Source organism: Periophthalmus magnuspinnatus, chromosome 10 (genome assembly GCF_009829125.3).
Source record: "Periophthalmus magnuspinnatus isolate fPerMag1 chromosome 10, fPerMag1.2.pri, whole genome shotgun sequence".
NCBI lineage: Eukaryota > Metazoa > Chordata > Actinopteri > Gobiiformes > Gobiidae > Periophthalmus > Periophthalmus magnuspinnatus.
Genome location: NC_047135.1, coordinates 8,950,279 through 8,963,852, shown reverse-complemented (window position 1 = coordinate 8,963,852; position 13,574 = coordinate 8,950,279). Strand labels below are relative to the sequence as shown.

The window sequence follows — 13,574 nt, the reverse complement described above, 5'->3', positions numbered from 1 at the left end:
CAGGTTTGTCAAGTTACAATTCTTTCTTTCACTTTCACATGGGGGAACCGACTCCTTGTGGTGGTCAATTAACAACAGAGCAAAGCCATTGTGGTGGACATTACAGTACCAAGTGATATGAAAAATAAACTAGAGAAAGAAGAGCTGGTGAAAGCATGAGTGGTGCTAGTGGTCTTCAGAGCCCTCGGGACAGGGACCCTCAAACTACAAGACTGGCTACAGCAGATGCCAGTACTAGGAACAGCAAAGATACTACACAGAACCCTCAAGCTCCCAGGCCACTCACAGAGGGTATATATTAATGTATAAATATATAAAACTACACTAAGTCTGATCTGTGCCTGAGGCATGTGATTATCCAAAATGGGCCTTCAGTAGATCTAAGAAAGACAAAAAACAGGACAACAGAGAATCCGAACCTAGAAGAAAAGGTGTAACTATTCAGTGTAGGTCAGACCTAGTCAACAAACAAACTCTATAAACAATAGGTGTGTTAGTTTCAGTGTAGTTTGCTCCTCCCTTCAGATAGCAACTATGTAAGGCAGTGTCTTCCAGTAATCTGTCCAGAAGTGAAGAAGCCTCTTGGATGAGCAGCAAAATCAGTGAGCATCCCACTAATGAAATTACTGCACATTGCATCAGGTTTGTCAAGTTGTTGTGTACAGTTTTGTATCATATTGAGTCTTACAGCTAACGGTATGGAGGGTTCAAATAGGGCCGGGGAAAATTGCTAAAATACTCAAACATGCATGGATGACATCTATAACCTATTCAGGCTTGTGTTTGATGAGGGAAGAATGTTATGGTAGCATGGTAGAAAACAAAAAAATATATAAAAAATTGATTATCGATAATTACAAGATGTTGCCAAGTTAAATATAGTTGGAAGAATGTGATGGAAGAAATTTAATTTTAGATATTCAGGTTATTTTCACTTTCAGTGTTACACTGGGCGCAGTGATCACAGTGCAATAAGTGCAACAGTTCACCTACAACTAATATATTAACATGAGATAATATTTTGCTTTAATTTCTTTTTCAGAATCATGGCCGGCAAACAACAGGACACAGTTGATGCAGCGATGTGAGTATTGGGATCTGTTCATTTATAACCTAATGGGGTCACATGACATCAGATATTTTATTTGAAAAATGCCCCTCAACATAATGACAAACAGAATGTGTTTCTAATTTTTGCATGTGGACCTATTGTTTTTGCTCCACAATAATTATTTCCTCAACACACAGAAACATTTTATTTAAGGAAAGAAAGGTTAATTTCAGCTTTGTCTGATCCAAAGTCTGTACCAGTGATAAATGTGTGTGTAATCTGCAGTGTCTTTGTTGTTTAACCGTTCACTGGTTTTCTACTGTTGGCTTTCTTGTTTTAGATGTCAGGTACAAACTAAATATTTAGCAGAGATGTAGACTTTATATTTGTTATTAAGCTGTAGCAGCTCTTTCACATTTATTTTGAGCTTTTATGTGAGAAAATGTTATCACTCACCATTGACACTCATATACCTTTGCCACACACAAATAAGGAGTTATATTGCAGATCGATTTAACTGGTTTATGGTTAATGTTTTATCACACAAAGTTCAATGTCTAAACAAGCAAAAGTGAAACTATCGGAGACAACTGGACAAACAGGACTGGACCAGAGCAGACTGTGACAATATTCATGTGATTCATCTTCCTGTTATATGCAACAATTTGAGGACATTTTCCCCATTCAAAAGATATGAAATTCTGTTTTAAATTGTTAATCGCTATGCAAACGGTAATAATTCATCATGCCGATAAACATATGATTATATATTACGTGCATTCTGCAGCTAAAATGTGCATTCAATACTTTTTCAGGTTTGCTCCAGATAAAGAACAGAGCAGCAGGAACACAGTGAACTCGTTCACAATTGTAATAAAGTAAGTTTTGTGATGTGAATTCAAAAACACTAAGCCGACTAAAATGTCTTTGTTGCGTTTTTAATCCACAGAGGGCACAGCTACAAGTCATATTGTTCAAATGGAGATTTTTGTTGTAATGAAGTGAGTTCTTGAGTGTAGCTCAGTAAAATGAGTAATGGGATGCTTTAGTACTTGTATTGTATTGTTATATTGCATTAGAGCCTATTAGTTTTTTTTATTTTTAGTTTTTTTTTTAGGTTTTTGAATGGGGAAAAGTAACTATAATTTAATGCAAGGCTAAGATCGTGTGAAATGTAATGATAATACATATGCATTTTTATAACAATTATAAATACATTTTCAGCCATAATATCTGTCATAAATACTTTTTCAGGGTCAAGGCAGATAAGGAGCATAGCAGTGGGTTCACAGTTGACTCAGCTAAGTAAGTATCATTTTACCATCACTAGACAATCCCACTAACTCAGATGTTTTTATTAGGGTCCACATTTGCTTTCATAATCTTGCAGTCTTAAACTGGGCTTACACTGTGCAATTTTGTACAATTTTAAGATGTTCCAAATTATTCCCAACCTCCTATTGTATGCCTCTCATCTCAATCATTCTTGAATGACTAGTAAACTCTCTCCCTTTCTTGAAATGAACATTTTCCTGAATCCACAGCAATCAGGTTTTAGGCCGGGCCACAGTACAATCATAGCTGCATCTCTTGGTTTTGATAATGTTTCTCTAAATTGGTTCACCTTATACTTTTCAAATAGACCACAATCAGTAATGGCAGATGAATACACATCTCCATGGTCAGTAATAAAACAGGGTGTTCCCAAAGGTTAAATCTTTGGTTCATTACTTTTTACTTTGTATATTAATAATATTTCAGCCCCATCTTCCTATTGTATTGCCCATTTTATGAGGATGACACAAGTTTGTATTCTATTGCCCTCACTGCTCACGAACCTCTATCTAAATTACAAAATGCACTTGATATTTTTCAACCGTCAGTAAAAAAATCAAAAACTGGCCCTAAATTTGTCAAAAACTAAAAGTATGCTCTTTACCAGATCTCATGTCATGGGCTCCTATGATCCCAAGTGGTACCTGGATAGCAGGATGTCTTTTAAAACACGCACTGACAACTTTTCACAAAAACTTAAAATTCAAATAGGTTTTCTTAAAGCCTGCTTTTCATACAAAAATAGAAAATTAACATAATTAACATTAACCTTTCTTCTCTGGATTATGGTGACATTATCCATGGTCATGCAGCAAACAATATCTTAAAAAATCTTGATACTATTTACCACAGTGCTATTTGTTTTATTACTGTTGACAATTACTATAGTCACCACTGTGATCTGTACAGCAGAGCTTGACCTCACTGCAGACCTGCAAACTTATACACGTCCACATTTACAAAGCTGTACTGGCAAAACTTCCACAATATCCCGCTCTCGACATAAACATCATTGGCTGAGCGGTCAGATCCACTGATCCATAGGTTGGCGGTGTGATTCTAGCTCACACAGATGAATGCTGTCGTTGTGTCCTTGGGCAAGACACTTAACCCACCTCGCCCTCAGTGTCTGTGTACACTGGTGTACTGGTACCAGGTCTGAGGAGAGACTGACCTCAGCTGTACCACAAATCTACACAGAGCAAAGGGAAACTGTTTTTAGATTCTATGCTGCTCATTAATGGAACACACTCATAAACCAACTCAAACTAAACTAGTGTAATTCCTTTAAATGAATTTAAACACACTATATCTGTCATCTTTTCAGACTGTTGTAATTGATTTAACTGAAGCCTGTGGAGCACAGGTTCAGTAAATATTTAAAGGTACATTTTATTATCCATTTTTTTTTTATTGTAAATGTTTAAGTTTTAACTGTGTACTCAGGACTCTCTTGAAAATTAGATGTAATCTCAATGAGACTTCCTTTCTGGTGCCTCCAGCCCCTCAGAGCTGTGTTTAGTATCATATAATGTACAGTATGTATACAGTATACTGTGTGTGGCTGTATTTTATTTTACTGCATGACACAGACAAGCTGAAATTCAGCAGTTTTTGTGTGACTTGAATTTGGGTCAGAATTGCCCCAAAAATGGTACAGTGTATTTGTACTAAGATGGCCCTGTCAGACTGTTGTGTGTTCACATTACATTGGTAGATGGTGCCTATGTTACTGCTGTCTGGCACAGTGCCAGTTTCCCACAGATGAATAACAGCAAACCATGTCTCTGCTTCTCACAATAATCAATACTTTTTTCAGAATCATGGATGAGAAAAGACAGAGAAATGGGAATGAAAATGAGTCAGCAAAGTAAGTATATTAACTTGGATTCATTCAAGAATTTGACCTGCCTGACCAGCCATGGACTGGGATGGACCAACTACTGCAAAAAATCCAGAATCACTTATTGAGTTTGTGTCACTTTTGTAAATATTACAGCCTCTTGTCCTCTGTGTATAAAAAGCTGTTATGATTCCAAAATGCCACTTTAAGACAAAAATACATCTCTACGTTATCCACTAAATCTATACATGTATTTCATCTGATATGTTGTACAAATTTTTCAGCCACGTTAATATTTACATTTTTTCCCCAGAATCATCAAGTCCCATGAAGAACCAAGCAGTGGGGACACAGTTGATGCATCAAAGTTACCAGAGTAAGTATTATTTCTGAAGAGTTTGTCCTCAAAGGGAAAACAGAGTGAAGGCTGTGTGTGAGTGCTGGAGCTGGGAAATTTTAATACTTGTAAAATGGTGTAGGTACACTCCCCCATGACACATTTCGTATTGAGTTTGTGATCGGGTCACTTTTAGTATGTACGACCCCAATTCCAATGAAGCTGGGACGCTGTGTAAAATAAAATAAAATAAAAACAAAACACAGAATACATTGATTTGCAAATCCTTTTCAACATATATTGAACTGAATAAACTGTCTTTGTTGTTTAGTTTTTATGGAAATATCCACTCATTTTCAATTTGATGTCTGCAACACGTTCCAATTAAGCTGGAACAGAAGCATATTTACCACTGTGTTATATTACCGTTCCTTTTAAAAACAATCAATAAGCGTTTGGGAACTGAGGACGCTAATTGTTGAAGCTTTGCAGGAGGAACCCTTTCCCATTCTTGCTGAATGTACAACTTCAGTTGCTTAGCAGTCCGAGGTCTCCGGTGTCATATTTTGCGCTTCATAATGTACCACACATTTTCAATGGGAGACAGGTCTGGACTGCAGGCAGGCCAGTCTAGTACCCACAGTCCTATAGTACAAAGCCACACTGTTGTAACACATACCGAATGTGGCTTGGCATTGTCTTGCTGAACTAAGCATAGGATGGCAGCATATCTTGCTCCAAAACCTGTATGTACCTTTCAGCATTAATGGTGCCTTCACAGATGTGCAAGCTCCCCATGGGCACTAACACACCCCCAGTCCATCACAGATGCTGGCTCTTGAACTTTGCGCTGACAACAATTCGGATGGTCCTTTTCCTCTTTGGCCCACAGGACACAATGTCCATGATTTCCAAAAACAATTTGAAATGTGAACTCGTCAGACCACAGCACATTTTTCCACTTTGCATCAGTCCATCTCATGTGAGCTCAGACCCAGAAAAAACAGCACTTCTGGGTGTTGTTGATATATGGATTTGCATGGTACAGTTTTAACTTGCATTTGGAGATGTAGCAATGAACTGTGTTAACTGACAATGGTGTCCTGAAGTGTTCCTGAGCCCATATGGTAATATCCTTTACACATTCAAATCTGTTTTTAATACAGTACCGCCTGAGAGGTCGAAGGTCAGGGGCATTCAATATTGGTTTACGTGCAGAGATTTATTCAGATTCTTTGAATCATTTGATGATATTAGATGATGAAATCCCTAAATTTCTTTCAATTGTACGTTGAGAAATGTTGTTCTTAGGCTGTTGGACGATTTGCTCACGCACTTGTTCACAAAGTGGTGAACCTCGCCCCATCCTTGCTTGTGAATGACTGAGCCCTTCAAGGATGCTCCTTTTATACCCAATCATGACACTCACCTGTTTCCAATTAACCTGTTTACCTGTGGAATGTTCCAAACAGGTGTATTTTAAGCATTCCTCAATTTTCCCATTCACATTCCCAAAAACCAAAACAACATTTATGATTCCAGTATACCCATATAATAACAGGTTACCCACTATGTATTTCGCCTGATATGCTATACACATTTTTTAATATTTTCATTTTTTTCCCAGGGTCATTAAGGCCCCTGAAGAACCAAGCAGTAGCAGTAGTAACACAGCTGACGCAGAAAAGTTGCCAGTGTAAGTATTGGTATGTGTACAATGAACTTTACTACCACCACAACACTGTAGAAAATCCATAAACTCTGTAGCCTTAAAGATGTAGTACTGTAGCTGTAGTGTTTTTTGTAAAAGATTAAAGCTGCAAGCTGAATCGCAGTCCAAAATTGTTATTTGAATGGATGCAGTAATCAAATTACAAAGGTTGCATTTCTGGAAGTACCCACATTTACTCCACAAACAGCAAAATATCCTGTGTTATTCTACATTAAAACTGCTAACCCTGTAGTTTAGATCTGTGCAAATATGTTCTGAAATGTGATTCTTGTATTTGTTTGACAGCATCTTTCACTCTTTTTGTAAATTCATCTGGACCTGTTTAAAATCTGAACTTTTAAAGAGAATCCTATTATTAAAATATAAATTGCAAATTGAATCGCAATCTCAATGTTTGTCAGAAAAATTGCAATCACATATTTTTCCCAAACTGTCCAGCCGTAGTCAGTCAGTTTTTTGTAAAGCACTAGTGCGGAAAAATAATACTATAATATTTATGGAATTTTAACTATTTTTTACGTTATACCAGTGAAAAGACCTCCCCTTCAGTAAGAGCTGTGCCTACCATCAAGGACTTGGAGGGTCAGTGCAAATACCGGATGGACTTCCCCTGTCTGGGAGTCTGTCTGATCATCAACAACAAGAACTTTAAAGGTACAAAGTAGATTTCATTTTTGCTTATTCGAGTTGAGAATGGAAATTATTGTAGTAAGCGCTATTCCCTTATTTCATTTTTGAACTTGAGAAACACACTGCTCAGGTCAGCTCTATCTACATTATTGTTCAATAATTATAACATATAGGTTTGACTTGTCACGTTTGAATAGAGCCAGCGCAGGGCAGGTGAAACACTTTAAAGGACACATATTCTGTTACATTGCATATCAAATATATACCTGGAATTGTATATTTGCTTTATTCACACTTGTTTATTTAATTGAAAGTTGTCTTCTCTTTGCAGTTCAAAATGCTCAGTTCACATTTTGCCCAGATTGTTGTGTCATAGGTAAAAATCCCAAAAACTTCGCCTGCTCAATTTTAGGTCCATAAATCATCACCAGATAAAGTTTATGTTCAAAGTTTGTACAAACACATTGCTCTATTAATATAGCATTCATGGGGTCTAAGAACTTATTTTCCCATTCTCATTCCTGTTGTTGACAGCAGAGGGAGCTCCAATGCCTAAATGCCTCACTGGAAATGGACGTGTAGTTTATCAAGTGTGTTCTCCACATTATTTTAAAACACTAAATGTGAAATACTTCCCACGGTTACCCAAATTATGTTTAAAGGGATCTAAAGCCACAAGAATGCATATTGTGTTCTTTAAGCCCATTTTTGGTTTGGTGTTTCAGTACTGTCCACTAGATCTGGCACAGATGTGGATGAAGGCGCTCTGAAGAAGACATTTGAGACTCTGGGATATAAAGTCATTGTGCACAAAGACCTCACTAAAAAACAAATGAAGCAGGAGCTGGAGAAAGGTAATTTCATTCACCTTTAGGAACAGGTTAAGATTTTGATTAATATGATGTAGAAATTCTTTATTTACTGCAAGACGGACAAACATGAGTGACAAATCATATACAGTAATAACAAGACATGACTTAACATAAGATTGTTTGTAGACAAAACAGATGAGGACAAGTGAATTAAATGCTATTTACAACTGAATGTGAAAAGTAACCAGTGCTGTTACAATACTAAAGTACTTCAAATCTCGATACTCAACAGTGATCCTGATATCACAGTGACAATAAAAAAAAAACACTTTTTATTTAGACAATAGAACATAATTTTCAACATTAAATCGTAGTACTTTCTTTTATCTTAAGTGTCTACATAATCTATGTAATTGTCGTAACCAGTGTGGCGTAAGGACCAAAGGTGCGAGATCACGACAGTTAACAATGTCTTTATTCACACAAGTGATCACAAAAGTAAGAGTTCATAGTCCAATAAATCATAATCCATAGAAGCCGGGGAGCGTAGGTGTGGGTCCGCGAACGTTGAGAGACATAGGTGCACGACGAGACAGGGAGAACACAAGACCATACCAGGACAGAGGTGCAGGGACTGGGGAGATCCGGAGCTGGTTCTCGGGTGGATTCCTGGAGCAGAGCAGAAAGGTTCCAATAAGACACGGGAATACAAAGATCAAAAAGTGTTAAACCAAGAGCATATTCACGTGGAGCACACGGAAGTTCCGGTGCCGAGTGACTGGTCCTGACCCCTCTTATCCAGGGCAGGTGGTGTTGATTGCGTTGATGGGAAGCAGGTGCACGCGGGAGGAGTCAGGACTCCGCCCAGCTCCGGAGACAGGCAGGTGAGGGAGGAGGGAGACGAGAATGCAGGGAGAGCAAAACAGGGATCATGACAGTAATACCTCAGTCGTCCAGGTAGGTTTCCATAGTGGTCCATAAGCATTTACTAATCTATGTGGTCTTACATTTGTCCTGATACAGCTCAAGATCAGTTCTGTCTTGTGAATGTGACTTTTTTTAGTATACTTTTTTTAGGTACTTGTTCACATGAGTATGTTATAGTTTTGATTCTAGGTTTAGTAACAATTAGTATCTGATTTTCAATACTTTAATAGAAAATATAGAAATCTGAAATGGAAAAATATTGATGAAAGTAGCCCATGTTTTTTTTACTTTACATTTACTACTTTCTACATTTTATATACATAAAGAAGACATACAAAAATATGGTGCAAGACGTCAAGATGACATATCTCAAATAAATATATATATTTTTAATATATTATATTAAATTCCCCAAGTGGCCACCCTTTTGGTTTGTTGACAGTGGTGCAAACCCTTAGCCTTCTCTCAATGAGCTTCTTGATGAATGACAGCAATTAAAGCAAAGCAATTTTTAGAAATAAAATTTCAAAAAACTGCTTTGAGTTATTTTGAATATATTTTTTGCTTACTACATTACATACATGTCCATTCATAGTTTTAATGCCTTCAGCGAGAAGCTACGTTTTGGGGGTAACAATATAAAACATTTCAACCTGTTAAGTTTTTTGCCACCAACTTGTGTGAATGGAGATATTATTATATTCAATATAATAGTGGAACAAAATATCACTGCCGATATGGTTATGTTGTATCTCTCTGCCAATCTGGGGATGTCACCCTCATTAAAACCTTTTCTATACTGAACCACTCCTAGATGAATGAGAGTTTACACCGTCTTGTTTATGATGTTTTTCAGTGTCTAATGAGGACCACAGTAACAACGCATCCTTCGTTTGTTTCATTTTGAGCCACGGAAATGAAGAAGGGATCAATGGGACAGACGACACAGTGAAACTTGAAAAACTCACCAAATATTTTAAAGGCGACGAATGCAAGACTCTCATAGGGAAACCCAAACTCTTCTTTCTACAGGTCAGTCCCTTCTTTTACTATTCAGAGGTGTGAATCCTTTGCTCCATCCAACCCTTTCCTCATCATCCTCTGTTCCATCTGACCATGTCCTCTGCACCCTCTGCTCTGTTTGACCATTTCCTCTGTATCCTCTGCTCCATCTGACCCTCTCCTCTTCATCCTCTGCTTCATCTGACCCTATCCTCTGCATCCTCTGCTCCACCTGACCCTATCCTCTGCATCCTCTGCTCCATCTGACTATGTCCTCTGCACCCTCTGCTCTGTTTGACCCTCTCCTCTTCATCTACTGCTCCATCTGACCCTCGCATCTGCTCCATCTGACCCTCTCCTCTGCATCCTCTGCTGCATCTGACCATGTCCTCGGCATTCTCTGTTCTATCTGACTCTCTTCTCTGCATCCTCTGCTCTGTTTGACCATCTCCTCTGCATCCTCTTCTCCATCTGAAAGTTGTATGAGCTTGCTTGGCTCATGATATCACAACATTACAATACCACTTTGGTCTTCAGCCTTTACCTCAGCATCCTCATCCTCATAAATTCGCATTTTCGGTTTAAAAGTCATCTGCACAATTATATGTTGTCTTTTATTTACTGTTGTTTCAAAGGTATGTCGCGGTGAAAACTTAGATTCTGGGACGGCAATGGACAGAGACCTGGTTGATGCCACAGCGCTGCCCATTACACCAAAGATCCCAGTGGAGGCAGACTTCCTGTACGCTTACGCAACAGCTCCAGGTGATACATGCCAGTATTATACTCATCCACTGGTGCAAATTAGAGATGGGTAGAGCAGATACAAATTTTAATTCTATTTTGTAATAAAAAAAAAGTTCCCAAAGGCTGGGTGAAAACGTGGGTCAAATACTGATTAACTAATTTAACTAAGGTTTCAGAGATGGTCATCTGGATGCTGGTTTTGAAATCAAGAAGTGTTGGTTCCCATCCAAAAGTCATTTTCAGTTTGGTGGTACTGGTCTGAAACTCTAGGATTTAGATATATTGTCACATCTGTTCAGAACCAATTTTGCTTGTCACCATAATTTGTATATTGACTTATCATTCAATAAATGATAAATGGACCAAAGATTTTTGCAGTATAAGATTTAAGCTGTAGAAGGTTGAAATATGAACTTCTATAACTCATGTTAGATGCAGACTAATGACTTAAGTGTTGCATTCTGTTATTTATTTATTGCAGTTTGTGTGTTGTTGGGTTTTTTTTTAGTTTTTTTTTTTTTTAGCAATTTTGTACATTTACAATTTTTTATAGTTTGGTTTCTATATTATCATTTATTGTCTATATTTACTTTATGTATTTCACTTCAGAATGTGTTATCATGACATTATTTTAATGCTGCCGTGTAACTGATTTCTCTGTCAACCCTCTTGTCTTCAGGATACTACGCCTGGAGGAACGCTGAGAATGGCTCTTGGTTCATTCAGTCTCTGTGTGAGATCCTACCGAAATACAAACACCTGGAGCTGATGCAGATCATGACCAGAGTCAACAGAAAAGTGGCACTTGATTTTGTGTCGTCCAACAGTAAAAAGGAATTTGATGGCAAGAAAGCAATACCCTGCTTCACCTCCATGTTGACCAAAGACTTCTACTTACCAGAATAGGTTTTAAAGGTGCACTATGTAACTTTCCTGGTGGAGAATCCATCACCTGTTTCTCTCTATGGAGATGTTATTGCTGGAAATGTTCACAGTGTGGCATTAAACTTATTCTTCTCCATGGAGACAGGTGATGCCCAGAGGCAAAGTTACAGATCATATCTGTGGAGAGGAGTAAATGCCCTTCCTCACATTAAAGAGGAATTATTGTATCAATGCAATCATATTAAAGTATGTGTTTATTTTGATTTTCAATGTGATCTAAACTATTACACAAGCAGCCAATTCTGTTTAATTCAATTCAATTCATTTTATTTTTGTAACACCCAAAATCACAACAACAGTTGTCTCGAAGGGCGTTCATGTTTTGGTTGATGGGGGAAACCGGAGTACCCGGAGGAAACCCATCCAGACACGGGGAGAAACATGTAAAACTCCACACAGAAAGGCCTGGACGACCCGGGGATCGAACCAAACCTTCTTGCTATGAGGCATGAGTGTTGCCACTCAGCCACCGTGCTGCCTACACACAAAAACAAAACAACAGGAAAAATCTGACAAAACAAGAAAAATTGGCCAGGCGAGGAGGAGGGAGGGGGGTGGAGGAGGGCCAGTCGAGGAGGAGGAAGACCAGGCGAGGAGGAGGAGAGCCGGGCGAGGAGGATGAGAGCCAGGCGAGGAGGAGAGCGAGGCGGGTGGAGGAGGGCCAGGCAGGGAGGAGGAGAGGGTCCAGCTGTCATCGGGGCATCTGAAAGAGATACACTCCACAGGGGGAGTGGGACAGGGGACAACATGTGAATAGCATTGCTGATGAGAAAATAGGACAAAGCAGAGGATAATGCTCAGGTTGCCATACTTCCCCCAGCTAGTTATCTCCTACTGCAGCCTATCTTATCCCGGGTTTTAATGTCCCTCCCTCATTAAGTAACCTGGTCATAAGCTATACCGAAGAGGAAGGTTTTAAGCCTGGTCTTAAATACAGAGACTGTGGGGGCCTGTTTAACATCAGCAGGGAGTTGATTCCATAGCACAGGAGCTTGGTAACTGAATGCTCTCCCTCCCACTGTACTTTTGGACACTCTAGGAACCACTAATAGTCCTGCATTCTGAGAGCAGAGTGCTCTGTTTGGCTGGTACGGGACAATAGCATCTTGCAGATAGGATGGGGCCATACCGTTTAGGGTTTTGTATGTCGGGAGGAGGACTTTGAATTTGATTCTAAGCTCGACAGGAAGCCAGTGCAGATATTTTAGTACAGGACTGATGTGGTCTCTTCTTTTAGTTCCCGTTAGGACTCTGGCCGCTGCATTTTGGACCAACTGGAGGCTCCTTATAGTACTTTTGGGGCAGGCGGCGAGCAGAGAATTACAGTAATCAAGTCTGGAAGTAACAAATGCATGGATGAGTTTTTCAGCATCGTTTTTAGGTAAAATATTTCTAATTTTAGTTATATTTCGCAGGTGAAAGTATTCGGTTTTACAAGCTAGGTTTATATGGGCTGTGAATGAGAGATTCTGATCAAATAGGACTCCAAGATTTTTTACAGTAGGGCTAGAAGCTATATTCACATTGTCGAGTGAGATTATCTGGTCCGACAGAGAATCTCTTTGACTTTTGGGACCAACAACAATGACCTCTGTTTTTTTCAGGATTTAAGAGCAGGTAATTCAAGGTCATCCAGGTTTTGATGTCCTTCACACAGACACTGAGTTTATCTATTTGATCAGTCTGATTTGGTTTCATTGATAAGTACAGCTGAGTGTCATCAGCATAGCAGTGAAAAATGAATGCCATGTTTTCTGATAATGTTACCCAATGGCAACATATACAGAGTAAATAGGATTGGACCACCTCAGGCTACTTTAGAACAGGGAGAGGTGCTCTGGTTTATACTAACAAACTGGTACCTATCTGATAGATAGGATTTAAACCATTTGAGGGCGGTCCCTCTGATTCCAATGTCACATTCTAACCTCTGCAGTAGAATGTTGTGATCAATGGTGTCAAACGCTGCACTGAGGTCCAGTAGGACCAGGACTGAAGCCAGCCCGTTATCAGCAGCTAGTAGTAAGTCATTTGTTACTTTAAGCAGTGCAGTCTCTGTGCTGTGGTGAGCTCTGAATCCAGATTGAAATTTTTCAAATATATTATTGTCCTGCAGGTGGCGGCAGAGCTGTTTCACCACCACTCGTTCTAGAATTTTTGAGAGGAAGGGAAGATTAGAGATAGGTCTATCGTTGGCTAGTTCATCAGGATTT

The 13,574-nt window shown here is 38.9% G+C and overlaps 1 protein-coding gene across 1 annotated transcript in view; it reads left to right on the top strand.

Annotated features, from left to right (window-relative positions):
* LOC117377544 (caspase-3-like) overlaps positions 1-11,630 on the top strand; it is a 52,966-nt gene extending 41,336 nt beyond the window's left edge. The window contains exons 2-13 of the mRNA XM_055225080.1: positions 1,043-1,084; positions 1,867-1,929; positions 2,306-2,356; positions 4,206-4,256; positions 4,543-4,605; positions 6,194-6,262; positions 6,828-6,952; positions 7,466-7,504; positions 7,654-7,782; positions 9,524-9,699; positions 10,305-10,434; positions 11,096-11,630. Of these exons, the coding sequence (XP_055081055.1) occupies positions 1,047-1,084; positions 1,867-1,929; positions 2,306-2,356; positions 4,206-4,256; positions 4,543-4,605; positions 6,194-6,262; positions 6,828-6,952; positions 7,466-7,504; positions 7,654-7,782; positions 9,524-9,699; positions 10,305-10,434; positions 11,096-11,322 (1,161 nt within the window). The 5' untranslated portion in view covers positions 1,043-1,046 and the 3' untranslated portion in view covers positions 11,323-11,630. The remainder of the gene's footprint in view (positions 1-1,042; positions 1,085-1,866; positions 1,930-2,305; positions 2,357-4,205; positions 4,257-4,542; positions 4,606-6,193; positions 6,263-6,827; positions 6,953-7,465; positions 7,505-7,653; positions 7,783-9,523; positions 9,700-10,304; positions 10,435-11,095) is intronic.
* The last annotated feature ends 1,944 nt before the right edge of the window (positions 11,631-13,574 follow it).